Source organism: Oncorhynchus gorbuscha, linkage group LG01 (genome assembly GCF_021184085.1).
Source record: "Oncorhynchus gorbuscha isolate QuinsamMale2020 ecotype Even-year linkage group LG01, OgorEven_v1.0, whole genome shotgun sequence".
Classification (NCBI taxonomy): Eukaryota; Metazoa; Chordata; class Actinopteri; order Salmoniformes; family Salmonidae; genus Oncorhynchus; species Oncorhynchus gorbuscha.
In genome coordinates this window covers 97002275-97018509 of record NC_060173.1, presented here as the reverse complement: position 1 = coordinate 97018509, position 16235 = coordinate 97002275, and the positions used below count along the sequence as shown (strand labels likewise).

The following is a 16235-nucleotide window of genomic DNA, read 5'->3' as shown; positions in this document are numbered from 1 at the left end:
CAGTGGATAAGGTGCAGCTGGACCAACTAATGCCAATGTAAGTTATACCCTATAGCCCAGGCCTGCGAGCAGAAACACAGGACACTAGCTAGCCATAAGGCCTCTACTGTATGTGGGATCAGTGACTCTTTAGGCGGCATCAGACTCATAGCACTCCATGTAATCCCCTGCATTACCAGCATCTCTGTGGTCTGTCAACAGAGCTGAGCTCTCCCACAGGGTCAGTGGAGGGCCAGCCCTCTGTGTGCAAATGCGCTTCACAGATTCCTCCTCTAACTGGGAGCAATGTTCCCATAATGCAAACATGGAAACACGTACTGCCCGAAATACACACATGCACATCACTTTAGATTCTAACCTGTACTATGCCTTTTCTTAACAAAAATGAAGTCATACTGAGATATTTTGAACTTCAATCTATTTGATGTGATCCTTATGAATACATATGAATACACAAGCCACAAGACATGACCAGGCTTCCCATCCCTAAACTGTCAGTGCAGTGGATCCACATACATAAGAGCTATTCAATCATTCATCCTTTCTGGTGTGAAGTGACAGCAACCATTCAAGAATATCAGGCAACAGAATTCAAAGAGCATATTCCATGAATCAGTGACTCAGAGCAGGCCTCATAAATTTATGACAGGAAGCCTTCCTACTCTGGGCTGACAGCCTTATTGATGGCTGGCATCTCCCTCCTCACAGAGGGAACTAGCTTACGACAGGAGTCTAACAAATGCTATATCGGTCTCTTCTTGTCGCCTGTCTACGTGTTCCCCTGCCATCTGTGTGTGTGTGTGTGTGTGTGTGTGTGTGTGTGTGTGTGTGTGTGTGTGTGTGTGTGTGTGTGTGTGTGTGTGTGTGTGTGTGTGTGTGTGTGTGTGTGTGTGTGTGTGTGTGTGTGTGTGTGTGTGTGTGTGTGTGTGTAGAACAGGGTGATAGAAAAAGCAGGATGTTCTTGAGATGGGAGTGGAAGTCACATAATTTTGATAATTCTGAGAAATTAAAAAAGATTGTTCCAACATGGACTAACTAAAATGAGAGAAAGTAAGAATTGGTTATTCAAAACAATATCAAAATGGTGCTCACAAAAGCATATGTACTCTACATGCTGTAGAAAAATCTATAGGACCCTCATCACCTTGAGTACTTCGGTGTGAAGGTGAACATGCAGAACCCATCTGGCATCTCTCCCATGACACCCTTCTGCAAGGTCCAACTCATTAGGATCTTAACCAGAGATATTTCCACTATGATCATATAACAGGGCTTATAGTTATAGTACACGTCAATTGATAGCTATCAGAGATGAGACATACTGCTATGGGAGCAAACGTAAGCAAATGCAACCACACAAAATAGACTGCATACAGTGAAGAGGATCCAATGACAACTGAGGCGAAGCCAGCATGACTACATTCAAACAAGTGGCAAATGTGTTCACATGAATAGGGCTGACATAGGGACAGGAATGGATGAGGTTGCCAAATGTAAAAGAATGAACATGTGTATTAAAAGGAAAGCATCTATACTCCTACAGTGCATTCGGAAAGTATTAAGTCATCTTGTCTTTTTCAACATTGTTATGTTACAGCCTTATTCTAAAATTGATTAAAATGTTTTTTTTTCTCCTCATCAATCTACACACAATACCCCATAACACCAAAGCAAAAACAGGTTTTTAGAAATGTTTGCAAATTTATACAAAAATATTGAAACCGAAATAACACATTTACATAAGTATTCAGACCCTTTACTGAATACTTTGTTGAAGCTCCTTTGGCAGGGATCACAGCATCCACACCTGTATTTGGGGAGTTTCTCCCATTCTTCTCTGCAGATCCTCTCAAACTCTGTCAGGTTGGATGGGGAGCATCGCTACACAGCTATTTTCAGGTCTCTCCAGAGATGTTTGATCGGGTTTAAGTCTGGCCTCTGGCTGGGCCACTCAAGGACAGGAAGTTTGTCCCGAAGCCACTCCTGCGTTGTCTTGGCTGTGATGGTGCCAGGTTTCCTCCAGACGTGATGCTTGGCATTCAGGCCAAAGAGTTCAATCTTGTTTTCATCAGACCAGAGAATGTTGTTTCTTATGGTCTGCGAGTCCTTTAGGCGCCTATTGGCAAACTCCAAGCGGGCTGTCACATGCATTTTATTGAGTGGCTTCCGTCTGGCCACTCTACCATAGAGGCCTGATTGGTGGAGTTCTGCAGAGATGGTTGTCCTTCTGGAAGGTTCTCCCATCACCACAGAGGAACTCTGGAGCCCTGTCAGAGTGACCATCGGGTTCTTGGTCAACCTCCCTGACCAAGGGCAATTCGGACAATTCCTTCGACCTCCTGGCTTGGTTTTTGCTCCGACATGCACTGTCAACTGTGGGACTTTACATAGACAGGTGTGTGCTTTCCAAATGATGTCCAATAAATGTAATTTACCACAGGTGTACTCCAATTAAGTTGTAGAAATATCAAGGAGGATCAATAGAAACAGAATGCACGTGAGCTCAATTTCGAGTCACAGACAGTGGTGGAAAAATAATCCAATTGTCATAAAAGTGAAGATACCTTAATAGAAAATGACAAGTGAAAGTAATCCAGTAAAAGTATTTGGTTTAAAATATACATACAGTGGGGCAAAAAAGTATTTAGTCAGCCACCAATTGTACAAGTTCTCCCACATAAAAAGATGAGAAAGGTCTGTAATTTTCATCATAGGTACACTTCAACTATGACAGACAAAATGAGAAAAATATAAATCCAGAAAATCACATTGTAGGATTTTTAAATGAATTTATTAGCAAATTATGGTGGAAAATAAGTATTTGGTGACCTACAAACAAGCAAGATTTCTGGATCTCACAGACCTGTAACTTCTTTAAGAGGCTCCTCTGTCCTCCACTCGTTACCAGTATTAATGGCACCTGTTTGAACTTATCAGTAAAAAAGACACCAGTGTGACAAACAGTCACACTCCAAACTCCACTATGGCCAAGACCAAAGAGCTGTCAAAGTACACTAGAAACAAAATTGTAGACCTGCACCAGGCTGGGAAGACTGAATCTGCAATAGGTAAGCAGCTTGGTTTGAAGAAATCAACTGTGGGAGCAATTATTAGGAAATGGAAGACATACAAGACCACTGATAATCTCCCTCGATCTGTGGCTCCACGCAAGATCTCACCCCGTGGGGTGAGCACAAAATGAGCACAAGAACAGTGAGCAAAAATCCCAGAACCATACGGGGGGGACCTAGTAAATGACCTGCAGAGCTGGGACCAAAGCCTACCATCAGTAACACACTACGCCGCCAGGGACTCAAATCCTGCAGTGCCAGACGAGTCCCCCTGTACATTTTCCAGGCCCGTCTGAAGTTTGCTAGAGAGCATTTTGATGATCCAGAAGAAGATTGGGAGAATGTCATATGAAACCAAAATATAACTTTTTGGTAAAAACTCAACTCGTCGTGTTTGGAGGACAAAGAATGCCGAGTTGCATCCAAAGAACACCATACCTACTGTGAAGCATGAGGGTGGAAACATCATGCTTTGGGGCTGTTTTTTGCAAAGGGACCAAGACGACTGATCCGTGTAAAGGAAAGAATGAATGGGGCCATGTATCGTGAAATTGAGTGAAAACCTCCTTCCATCAGCAAGGGCATTGAAGATGAAATGTGGCTGGGTCTTTCAGCATGACAATGATCCCAAACACACCGCCCGGGCAACGAAGGAGTGGCTTTGTAAGAAGCATTTCAAGGCCCTGGAGTGGCCTAGCCAGTCTCCAGATCTCAACCCCATAGAAAATATTTGGAGGGAGTTGAAAGTCTGTGTTGCCCAGCAACAGCCCCAAAACATCACTGCTCTAGAGAAGATCTGCATCGGGGAATGGGCCAAAATACCAGCAACAGTGTGTGAAAATCTTGTGAAGACTTACAGAAAACATTTGACCTCTTTGTTGACAATGACAAAGTATTGAGATAACCTTTTGTTATTGACCAAATACTTATTTTCCACCATAATTTGCAAATAACTTCTTTAAAATTCGTACAATGTGATTTCTGGAGTTTTTTTCTCTCATTTTGTGTCATAGTTGAAGTGTAGCTATGATGAAAATTACAGGCCTCTCATCTTTTTAAGTGGGAGAACTTGCACAATTGGTGGCTGACTAAATACTTCTTTGCCCCACTGTACACCACTCGGGGGGGGGGGGTTTAGGCTGTATCACAACCGGCCGTGATTGGGAGTCCCATAGCGCACAATTGGCTCAGCGTCCTCCGGGTTAGGGTTTGGCCAGGGTAGGCAGTCCTTGTAAATAATAATTTGTGCTTAACTGACTTACCTAGTTAAATAAAGGTTAAATAAATAATAATAAAAACTCCATGTATTCCCCTGTATGACCAGGATCTATGTGTAGTCTGTCAGAGTAAAATGTGGCATTAAGGAACACACTGGCCACACTAAAATAGCCGTATTACTGGTTTAAGATTTATTGTGGTGTTGGTCATATCTTTACAGAGGTTATATACAAATTAGTACGAGTGATAAAAAAAAGTACATTTGGAGGAGGAAACATTCACTTAAAACAATTGTGAAAAAAAGATAGCGTGTATGTTTTACTTTGCTGTATAAGAATGAACGCATTCTTGATTAGAATTCTTTAGATAATGGTCTTGGTTTTGACTTATTCTTAAAGCTAGATGAAAGAAAAACATGTATCCACACTGTTATCTTATGTTTTACAGTTAAGAAATCATATTTGCAGTATATTAATAGTTTCAGCAGACAATTAAAATATAAAACCTAGAAAACTCCTTGGAATAGTCCCTTCTAAAACCAGGTTCAGTGGTACAAAAGTATCAATTTGCCATGCCTTTGAACATTTTCATTTCTGTACTAAAAATACAATTAGATTCTGTTTCATTAAGTCTATACCATACATGTTCTGCATCAATTCAACTCTTAATCACAGTTTTGGATTATTCAAGTAATCTAAACATTTGACAAGCTAGCAGTCCCGCCCTCCAAAAGATCCTCCCTAAAATAGAACCCTACGGTCTTTTGTTGAAGAATTGCATCCGTGCATAATAATATACACGCAACTGTTACCCTTTTTTTTAACATGTTTTAAGCAGAGACGAATTGCCCCATTTCACATTACAATTCTCACGCACACAAAACTACCTGAAGTAAAATAACAAATGGAAACATTTAAAACAGAAAAAAACTACAATTACAAATCTCCATCTGTGCTCGCAGTAAAATGAAGCAAGGTTGTATAGAGACGATGCACCCCTTTTCCCACGGCCACAACGACATCACTAGGGCTCACAGATCAAGGTCTCCACCACAAACTTGTTCTCAAAGTGACGGATCTTGTGGCAGTTGAGAGCTTCGCGCTTCTGCATACCTGTAATGTGGAGGATAAAAACCCTTATGAGCTGCCACAATATGGTGGATGGTTGTTCATACAGGCTCATACAAGACTTGGGAAAACATCATTTTGGAAAGGTATGAATCAGATATGTCGCAATGCCCATGTGGTAGTCTTGTAAGACGTGTGTGTGCGCTTGCGCGAATTCATGCACATCTGTGTGAGAGGTGTGTTAGGTATGTGAGGTCTAACTGTGTGCTTAGAGACCAGTCAGTCAATATCCCCTGCAAAAGTTGGCTGAATGTAGAAGCCATTTTCTTTTGGGCATGTTAGCATAATTCTTCACTTGTCCAAACAACTATGTAGCGCGTGTGTGTGTGATCTGTGATGTATATGCATGCGTGTTGTATATGTACGTGTGTGTGTATTTATACGGGTCTGTGTGTACTGACCCAGAATCCTGTCTCTGCGCTCCAGCTTGTAGGTGTCTTTGCCCTGGCAGAGGTTGTTAATGAAGTATCCCAGTTGTTCCACATCCTCCAGGCGCTCAGTCACCACCATCTCCTCATGGACCAGGTAGGACTGGGGCAGGTAGGTACCAGCCTGGGGGAGGGGGGAGAAAGAGGGGTACAACATTGAATAACATATCCTACCAGTATGAGCTAAAGCTACTGGGTGGTTAATTTCAAAACATTTATTAAAACGGTCTTATTTCCTAAAAAAAAAATAGCATAGTGGGTAAAAAAAAATCAAAAGTTTTACGATCATTATTGTAACATAATTCATAAAGCAGTTCCTGTTACCTTGATGTTGACCAACAGCTCCAGGAAGTCCTTGGGAGGCATGACGATGGAGGTGTTGAGGGGGATGACGTAGCATTTGTTCAGGAACAGGTCCAGGTAGGCAGTCAGTCTCTGTGGAAGGGAGCCAACAGAACAAACTCAGTCAGATAACAACCTCATGGAACTCCACTGAATACAGAAAATCCATGATCTGTGGATGGTTATCCCCACAGAAACATCGCAGGGGTTAGCAATAAACAGCAGGATTGAAGTCGATTCAATTTCCTTACCCTTTGGAAGTCGTGGACGATGTCAGCGGGGTCACTGTCGTCGAATTCAGGCACGGGTACGTTGATGAGAGCAACCTCCTGGTCCTCCAGTACGCGGATGTTCTCCTGGATCATCTTGAATCTGGAGGGCATGTCCACCTCCACATCCTCCTCCTCCAGGATCATCATGTCTTCTTCACGGTACTTCACCCCGCACACAAAGACCTGGCCCTTCTGGTAGACGGGAGAACACACAGCACTTGGTGGAAAACGTTTATATTTATATATTTTACTGCATGGAGCTCTACCCTTCCAGCATCATGTCTCTTGTCAATTACACATTTGAACTTTAATGTTGTATTCAAAAACAATAAGTTCTTAAAAGTGTCAATTAGATTACAATCAAGCCAGCTACAGTGTATTCAGTAAGCCATAGATCGCCACTGGGGTCTGAGTAATCCAGTCTCACCTCCAGGATGTAGTACCTGTACAGGTAGGCCCCTCCCACCACCACACCAGACAGCATGAGGGCCAGGCCCAGGCACATGCACCAGCACCAGGCCTTGGACTGCTGACGCAAAGGTAGAGCCACCTCTGGATCCTGGAGAAACAGAAAGAAGAGGAAGGATGTGAGAAAGACATTGTTTTTTGAAATTAATTCTGCATTGTCAAGTGCACAGTTCACCAGATGTTCCCAAGTCATTCAATCCTCATCTTTCTCTTTACTCCTCACCTCATTCACTTGAAACTCTTCTCACCATCTCTACACTCTCCTTTCCCGGCTCTTTCTCTCCAATCACCATGCATTTCTCTAACTTTCCTTGTCCCTCTCACCCCCACTTGCTTCCAGGCAGCGTAGAAGGGATGGGCACAGGCAGCCAAACTAGTTATGAGAGTTTTGGCAACACTCCGGTTTCAAAACAACAAAAAGAGGTAGGGCTCAACGTTGATTAAGGGAGCAGTACATTGGGAGAGGGGGGGCCTGAGTCCAAACAAAGGCTGTGTTTGAGTAAGGGATGAAGAGGGCTCCAGAGTCCACCCGAGGCACAGAACAGGGTGAGTCATCATTATGCAAATCAGAGAAACAAATAAGCACCATGAGAGAGAGGAGAAAGAGAGAGCAGAAGGAAAACATAGAAAGGAAAGAGGGTGAGGAGTAGACCATTTATCTTCCTAATAGCTTGACGTCATATGATTAGTCAATTGTTCATTCCTTTGATTGTTATTAGGGAATTTGAGATGGGTCAAATATCTACAGGGCTCTACAGTGTAGTGGTCATGATACCAGAATTGTGACTTCGATACCAATACCAGGTTAAGTATCACGATACTCAATACCAAAACAATACTACTACAAAAAAAGGTCACAGAATGGCACTTAATCCAGACAGAAACTCAGCTACTGCGCTGTTCAATAGTTGGGAATCAAATCACATGTATTTATAAAGCCCTTCGTACATCAGTTGATATCTCAAAGTGCTGTACAGAAACCCAGCCTAAAACCCCAAACAGCAAGCAATGCAGGTGTTGAAGCACGTTGGCTAGGAAAAACTATTTTGGCTTGCACGTTGGCTAGTAATCTTTTGAGTTCAATATCACCACAGTAGACATTTTTTACATCAACATTCTCCAGACATCCATGTATGCATTGATGAAAAAATAACAATCAATTTGATATTTATTTTTACCAACCTACAGAACGGTAATCATTTATTCAAATGGAAAATCTATATTGACAAACCGGGAAAATAAAGAACTAGCCTAGGACTATTTACAATACATTTCAATAGGAATGTGTGCTTACAGTGAGTTATTGATCATGTCTTTGGCTGATTTTACAGGGCTACAGATGTGAATCAGTTTCCATTCGGACTTGTTTTATTGTACTGATCAACAACATTTGCATAGAAGTAGCTAATTTGATCAAAGCCATTTTTTTTGTTTAATAATAATACAAAATTATCAACAACTTCCATCAAAATGTTTTACAAAACAGGTATAAACAAGAAAATACTAAAGACATACAACAAAAACACACCCACTCAGCAAAAAAAGAAACGTCCCTTTTTCAGGACCCTGTCTTTCAAAGATAATTCGTAAAAATCCAAATAACTTCACAGATCTTCATTGTAAAGGGTTTAAACACTGTTTCCCATGCTTGTTCAATGAACCATAAACAATTAATGAACATGCACCTGTGGAACAGTCGTTAAGACACTAACAGCTTACAGACGGTAGGCAATGAAGGTCACAGTTATGAAAACTTAGGACACTAAAGGAGGACTTTTTACTGACTCTGAAAAACACAAAGAAAGATGCCCAGGGTCCCTGCTCATCTGCGTGAACGTGCCTTAGGCATGCTGCAAGGAGGCATGAGAATTGCAGATGTGGCCAGGGCAATACATTTCAATGTCCGTATTGTGAAACGCCTAAGACAGAGCTACAGGGAGAAAGTACGGACAGCTGATCGTCCTCGCAGTGCAAGACCACGTGTAACACCTGCACGGGACACGCACACAGGATGGCAACAACAACTGCCCGAGTTACACCAGGAACGCACAATCCTGCCATCAGTGCTCAGACTGTCCGCAATAGGCTGCGAGAGACTGGACTGAGGGCTTGTAGGCCTGTTGTAAGGCAGGTCCTTCACCAGTCATCACCGGCAACAACGTCGCCTATGGGCACAAACCCACCGTTGCTGGACCAGACAGGACTGGCAAAAGGTACTCTTCACTGACGAGTCGCGGTTTTGTCTCACCAGCGGTGAGGGTCAGATTTGCGTTTATTGATGAAGGAATGAGCGTTACACCGAGGCCTGTACTCTGGAGCAGGATCGATGTGGAGGGTCCTTCATGGTCTGGGGCGGTATGTCACAGCATCATCGGACTGAGCTTGTTGTCATTGCAGGCAATCTCAACACTGTGCGTTACATGGAAGACATCCTCCACCCTCATGTGGTACCCTTCCTGCAGGCTCATCCTGGCATGACCCTCCAACATGACAATGCCACCAGCCATGCTGTTTGTTCTGTGCGTTATTTTCTGCAAGACAGGAAAGTCAGTGTTCTGCCCTGGCCAGCGAAGAGCCCGGATCTCAATCCCATTGAGCACATCTGGGACCTGTTGGATTGGAGGGTGAGGGCTAGGGCCATACCCCCCAGAAATGTCCGGGAACTTGCAGGTGCCTTGTTGGAAGAGTGGGTAGAATCTCACAGCAAGAACTGGCAAATCTGGCAAGACGGAGCTGCTCTTCCTCCCAGGGAAGGACTGCCCGTTCCATGATCTCGCCATCACGGTTGACAACTCCATTGTGTCCTCCTCCCAGAGCGCCAAGAACCTTGGCGTGATCCTGGACAACACCCTGTCGTTCTCAACCAACATCAAGGCGGTGGCCCGTTCCTGTAGGTTCATGCTCTACAACATCCGCAGAGTACGACCCTGCCTCACACAGGAAGCGGCGCAGGTCCTAATCCAGGCACTTGTCATCTCCCGTCTGGATTACTGCAACTCGCTGTTGGCTGGGCTCCCTGCCTGTGCCATTAAACCCCTTCAACTCATCCAGAACGCCGCAGCCCGTCTGGTGTTCAACCTTCCCAAGTTCTCTCACGTCACCCCGCTCCTCCGTTCTCTCCACTGGCTTCCAGTTGAAGCTCGCATCCGCTACAAGACCATGGTGCTTGCCTACGGAGCTGTGAGGGGAACGGCACCTCAGTACCTCCAGGCTCTGATCAGGCCCTACACCCAAACAAGGGCACTGCGTTCATCCACCTCTGGCCTGCTCGCCTCCCTACCACTGAGGAAGTACAGCTCCCGCTCAGCCCAGTCAAAACTGTTCGCTGCCCTGGCCCCCCAATGGTGGAACAAACTCCCTCACGACGCCAGGACAGCGGAGTCAATCACCACCTTCCGGAGACACCTGAAACCCCACCTCTTTAAGGAATACCTAGGATAGGATAAGTAATCCCTCTCACCCCCTCCCCCCTTAAGTTTTAGATGCACTATTGTAAAGTGACTGTTCCACTGGATGTCATAAGGTGAATGCACCAATTTGTAAGTCGCTCTGGATAAGAGCGTCTGCTAAATGACTTAAATGTAAATGTAAATGGTGCAGTCCATGTGGAAGAGATGCTCTGCAGTACTTAATGCAGCTGGTGGCTATACCAGATACTGTTACCTTTGATTTTGACCCCCCCTTTATTCAGAGACATATTATTCAATTTCTGTTAATCACATGTCTGTGGAACTTGTTCAGTTTATGTCTCAGTTGTTGAGTCTTATGTTCATACAAATATTTACACGTTAAGTTTGCTGAAAATAAACACAGTTGACAGTGAAAGAGGACGTTTCTTTTTTTGCTGAGTTCACACCAAAAAGTTGGGGTCACTTAGAAATGTCCTTGTTTTTGAAAGAAAAATAACGTCAAATTGATCAGAAATACAGTGTAAACATTGTTAATGACAATGTAGCTGGAAACAGCAGATTTTTAAAGGACTATCTACATAGGCCCATTATCAGCAACCATCCCTCCTGTGTTACAATGGCACGTTGTGGCACGTTGTGCTGATTTAAAGAAGCAATAACAAAAAAACTCTAGAACTTCCTCTTGTTGAAATGGACGTCAGGGTGTTACTGAAGAAGGTTGTTGAGTATCTGGAGCAACAGCATGTGTGGGTTCGATTACAGGCTCAAAATGGCCAGAAACAAAGGACTTTCTTATGAAACTGAGAAATGAAGGCTATTCCATGCAAGAAATTGTCAAGAAACTGAAGATCTCATACAACACTGCGTACTACTCCATTCACAGAAGAGCGCAAACTGGCTCTAACCAGAATAGAACGAGTGTGAGGCCCCGGTGCACAACTGAGCAAGAGGACAAGTACATTAGTGTTTAGTTTGAGAAACAGACACCTCACAAGTTCTCAACTGGCAGCTTCATTAAATAGTACCCGCAAAACACCAGTCTTAACGTCAACAGTGAAGAGGCAACTCCGGGATGCTAGCCTTCTAGACAGAGTTGCAAAGAAAAAGAAATATCTCAGACTGGCCAATGAAAAGAAAAGATTAAGATGGGCAAAAGAACAGACACTGGACTGAGGAACTCTGCTAAGGCGGCCGGCGTCCCGGAGTTGCTTCTTCACTGTTGACGTTGATAATGTCTTAACAAGATTATTAAATTCAATCAAAAATAATAGTAATTTTGGTATAGAACTCTGGAATTTTTGTGTATAAATTATTTGGTAAAAAGAATCATTGCAAAAATAACATATCCTTCATGTCAAAAACATTGGTAGTGTTCAAAAAAGAGAAATAAGTATTCTGAGAGGTTTTCCCAAAAATCTAGTGAATCAGATCACCTTTTTTCACAGAAAAATGCAGATATTATCAATATAGTCACAAATCTGGACAACAAATAATTACAGAATCTGTAGAATCTTAAAGTGCACTTCCTTATATTTGTTTGATATACAATATTCGTAAGGCATCAACCAAGCTTTTTTGCAGGCAATGTCAGGAATAAGCATGTTCCAGAAAGATTTTCCTCTAGGCTTAAGTTGGATCCGTGAATGGAACATTTTTCTTATGTATTTATTACAACAAGATTTCTCAAGTAAGTCCATTCCTTCCAAACTGAGTTCTGGATAAGCTTTGTGATCATCACCAAAGCTAAGATGAGTTTTCATTAGTGTAGTTAGACCACTGGGAATGGATTTGATCACATAAATAAACTCTCCGAAACACACTTGAATATAATAATATAATATAATAATAAGGTATTGGAAACTCAATGTTATAAATTGTTCATATGCACGAATATTACCAGTTGTCAAAAACATCAAGAACAAAGTCAATATTCCTCTCATGCCAGCTAGAACAAGTACGTATTCCTTACAGTTAAGTCTGAAATATTCCACAATATTGTGTAGGAAACATACTTCCCAGGACATTAAAGCTTGTTGGTGAAACCTAGTCAATTTAGCAGGTAATCAGTCAGGAATATAATTACATTTCAGTAAAAATTAAAGACCTCCCAACTAAACCACCAAAATGATTCTGTATTGACCAAAGATATTTTCAACCAATTGATCTTGAAAGTGATATTCATGTCTAAAAAATCAACACTTCCAGACCTCCAGCTCTTATTTGAGAGGACTGACTTTTTTAGTTTCTGACTACATTTTGTTGACCTCGTTTCAGATAGAGGAATTTACAAATAAAGATAATGAGGGGTACACAAAGCGAGACAGTCTCTCTGCCTTGGGCAGAAGCACTCTCCCAAGTATAGAAAGATCCCTTTGTAGCCACTTATTAAATATATTCTTGTTTCTTAATTTTAGGAAAGAAATTCATATGTTGTCCGACTAAGTGTTTTTTTTGACAAATGTATTCCTAAATATTTAAACACAGTCCTTTGCTTATTTGATCAAAGTGTGCGCCGTCTCTAACCAGTAATGATGTCATTCACGAGGCAAGTGGGGAGGGGTCCAGCTTCTGACAAAACATCAGATTTGACTTTTTGTAGCAGGTTAGAACTTACACAGCAGGTCAGAAGAATTAGGTTAAGGGTCAGCATTTTTTAATGCAACAAAAAATAAAAAGTATCATTTTTAAATGTTTTATGTTAATTTTACAAAAGCTGGATCCCTTCTGGCCATGACCGGGCCACCCGGAGTCAGTTCGCTGAGACAATAGGTCTCTTTCATGTCTGTCCAAAAGATTAAGTCAATTAATAAAGTTTGTGGCAATCAGTATATTTCGCATTATGGTATCAAACAAAGTACCAAGTTTGAATTGATGATAGCCTAAGTTGTAAGCTAGCAACAAACGTTAGCCTACCAGTAACTTTTTGCCTTGTAAAAAGTGTTCTAGCATGTATGGACATTGTTCATTACTGTTCGCGAAACAGTTTCAAAATGTCATGTCGCATTATTCAAGTGTGTTAACGTCGGTGCAGCATGAGTGGGAAGCTAACATGATGCAGCCCAGACTCCCAGTGCAGACTAAGTGGAGCAGGCAGAGAGCTTTCGTGCTATAAGGGGGACATCGGCTACACTTAGTTAATCTGTGAGACACATTTGACAGAAGCAGCAAAAAGTTTTAGTTTTTAAAAAACTTGTACGGAACCGTTTTCATGTTCTAGTATTGAAAAAGTACTGAAGTTTCAGCATACCGTGCAAAATTACTGTAGTCTGACCATTTCTCTCTCATATGTGCCTAAATATTTTGCTGTTCGACCTGACATTTTTATTTTAGGAGCACCAGTTCGCCTTGTTTTTTTAAAGGATTTTAGCTTTAAATACCAAAAATATTTTCACATGTGCTCCTTGTAAAAAAGTTCAGCGTAGAGGACTGGCACCCACCTAAAGGCACTGCTGGCTATAAAGAACAGCAGAGTGCTCGGATCCACAGCCATAAACATTGAGCTGATTGAGGTTGACAGAGGGAGTGAGTCAGGTGGACACACAAACAAAGGTGTTTATCAACCAGCGAACATGGGAATACACAGACTTAATGGACTCTGACCAGCAATAAGGTCTCCCTTCCTTAAACATGCCAAGGCATGTCCCCTCCACCAACTGCATATCACCTCGTGAAGGGGTTTTCTAGGCATTGGGTTGACCCCTGGTCTAGCTGACCAGGGTAATGGCAATGGCAGACAATCATTATCCACCACCAAAGTATTAACCTTCTTCAGTAACAGCCCGACGTCCATTTCAACAAGAGGAAGTTCTAGAGTTGGCCTCCGAAGTAACAAGTTTGCTGACTGAGAACATTGCTGAGCTCATCATTACAGTTGTTGTAAAAGATATGACATGAGTCATGTTTCTAGGTCAAAAGGAGCTCATTGAAAGAAAGAGACGTTTTTCACAACCAAACTTCAGCTGAAAAGCTACATTGCAACGAGAAGAATCAAGCAACTAGCCAATTCCCAAGAATTAAGTCAGCCTGACCTCAATCAATTTAATAACGTCAACAACTCTGGGAGCAGCATAGTGGGGTTTCTAGGAAGATCAAAAGCTGGCACTGGAGAAAGAGATTAACATTCATCCCATTATTCACTTTGTTTTAGTCTCCTTGGCTGCAAGTGATGTAGCCTACAAGAGATAGCAATAAGGGAATATTTCCTTGGGCTTTCTGGGTGCGTTTACACCTAATCTCTTGCCCATGAGATAAATGCCAGAGCGGTTTTGCCTTTTATGAGTGAATGCAGGGAGTTCCCAGAGATAGGCTTCGATTTACGGTAAGAGGAAATGGGGTAATACGCTGAACAGAAATAAACTCAACATTAAATATTTCACTGAGTTACAGTTCATAAGGAATATCAGTCAACTGAAATAAATTCATTAGGGCCAAATCTATGGATTTTACATGACTGGAAATACAGATATACATCTGTTGGTCATATATTATTTTTTAAAGGCAAGTAGGGGAGTGGATAAGAAAACCAACAAGTATCCATTTGCCTCATGCAGTGTGATATCTCCTTCACAGAGTTGATCAGGCTGTTGATTGTAGCCTGTGGAATGTTGTCCCACTCTTCTTCAATAGCTGTGTGAAGTGGCTGGAATGGATATTGAGGAAAACTGGAACAAACTGTTGTACAAGTCAGTCCTGAGCATCCCAAACATGCTCAATTGGTGACTGGGACATTTTCAGCTTCCAAGAATTGTGTACAGATCATTGCGACACGGGACCATTAATTACCATGCTGAAACGAGGCGATGGCGGCAGATGAATGGCACGACAATGGGCCTCAGTAGCTCTTCACTGTAAAATGTGTTTGTTGTCCGTAGCGGATGCCTGCCCATACCATAACTCCACCAACGTTGTGAACAGAGTGCCCCATGACATCAACAAACCGCTCGCACAGACGACATCATACACATCTCCCTGGTAGTTGCAACCATGATTAATTTGTCAAGAGCCCACTTCCTTCTCCAGCGTGCCAGTGGCCAACGAAGGTTAGCGTTTGTCAACTGAAGTCGGTTACGACCCCGAACATACTATCTGGTCAAGACCCTGGTGAGGACAATGAGCACGTAGATGAGCTTCTCTTAGACGGTTAAACAGTTTGTGCAGAAATTCTTCCATTGTGCAAACTAGAAGTCAACCGATTAATTGGAATGGCCGATTCATAACAATCGGAAATCGGTATTTTGGGGCGCCGATATATATATTTTGTTATTATTTTTTATACCTTTATTTAACTAGGCAAGTCAGTTAAGAACACATTCTTATTTTCAATGACGGCCTAGGAACGGTGGGTTAACTGCCTTGTTCAGGGGCAGAACGACAGATTTTCACCTTGTCAGCTAGGGGGATCCAATCTTGCAACCTTACAGTTAACTCGTCCAACGCAATATCGACCTGCCTCTCTCGTTGCACTCCACAAGGAGACTGTCTGTTATGCGAATGCAGTAAGCCAAGGTAAGTTGCTAGCTAGCATTAAACTTATCTTATAAAAAACAATCAATCATAATCACTAGTTAACTACACATGGTTGATGATATTACTAGATATTATCTAGCGTGTCCTGCGTTGCATATAATCTGACTGAGTATACAAGTATCTGACTGAGCGGTGGTAGGCAGAAGCGTAAACATTCATTCAAACAGCACTTTCGTGCATTTTGCCAGCAGCTCTTCGTTGTGTGTCAAGCATTGCGCTGTTTATGACTTCAAACCTATCAACTCCCGAGATGAGGCTGGTGTAACCGAAGTGAAATGGCTAGCTAGTTAGCACGCGCTAACTAGAGGGACGGAAGCTATACTGTTACACTGGCAATACTAAGTGCCTATAAGAACATCCAATAGTCAAAAAG

The 16235-nt window shown here is 42.4% G+C and overlaps 1 protein-coding gene across 1 annotated transcript in view; it reads right to left on the bottom strand.

Annotated features, from left to right (window-relative positions):
• Positions 1-4457: 4457 nt before the first annotated feature.
• Positions 4458-16235, bottom strand: part of LOC124046746 (integral membrane protein 2B-like) — a 29682-nt gene continuing 17904 nt past the window's right edge. The window contains exons 2-6 of the mRNA XM_046367472.1: positions 6886-7017; positions 6438-6650; positions 6169-6279; positions 5818-5968; positions 4458-5401 (exon numbers count right to left, since the gene is read on the bottom strand). Coding sequence (XP_046223428.1) covers positions 5313-5401; positions 5818-5968; positions 6169-6279; positions 6438-6650; positions 6886-7017 — 696 coding nt within the window. The 3' untranslated portion in view covers positions 4458-5312. The remainder of the gene's footprint in view (positions 5402-5817; positions 5969-6168; positions 6280-6437; positions 6651-6885; positions 7018-16235) is intronic.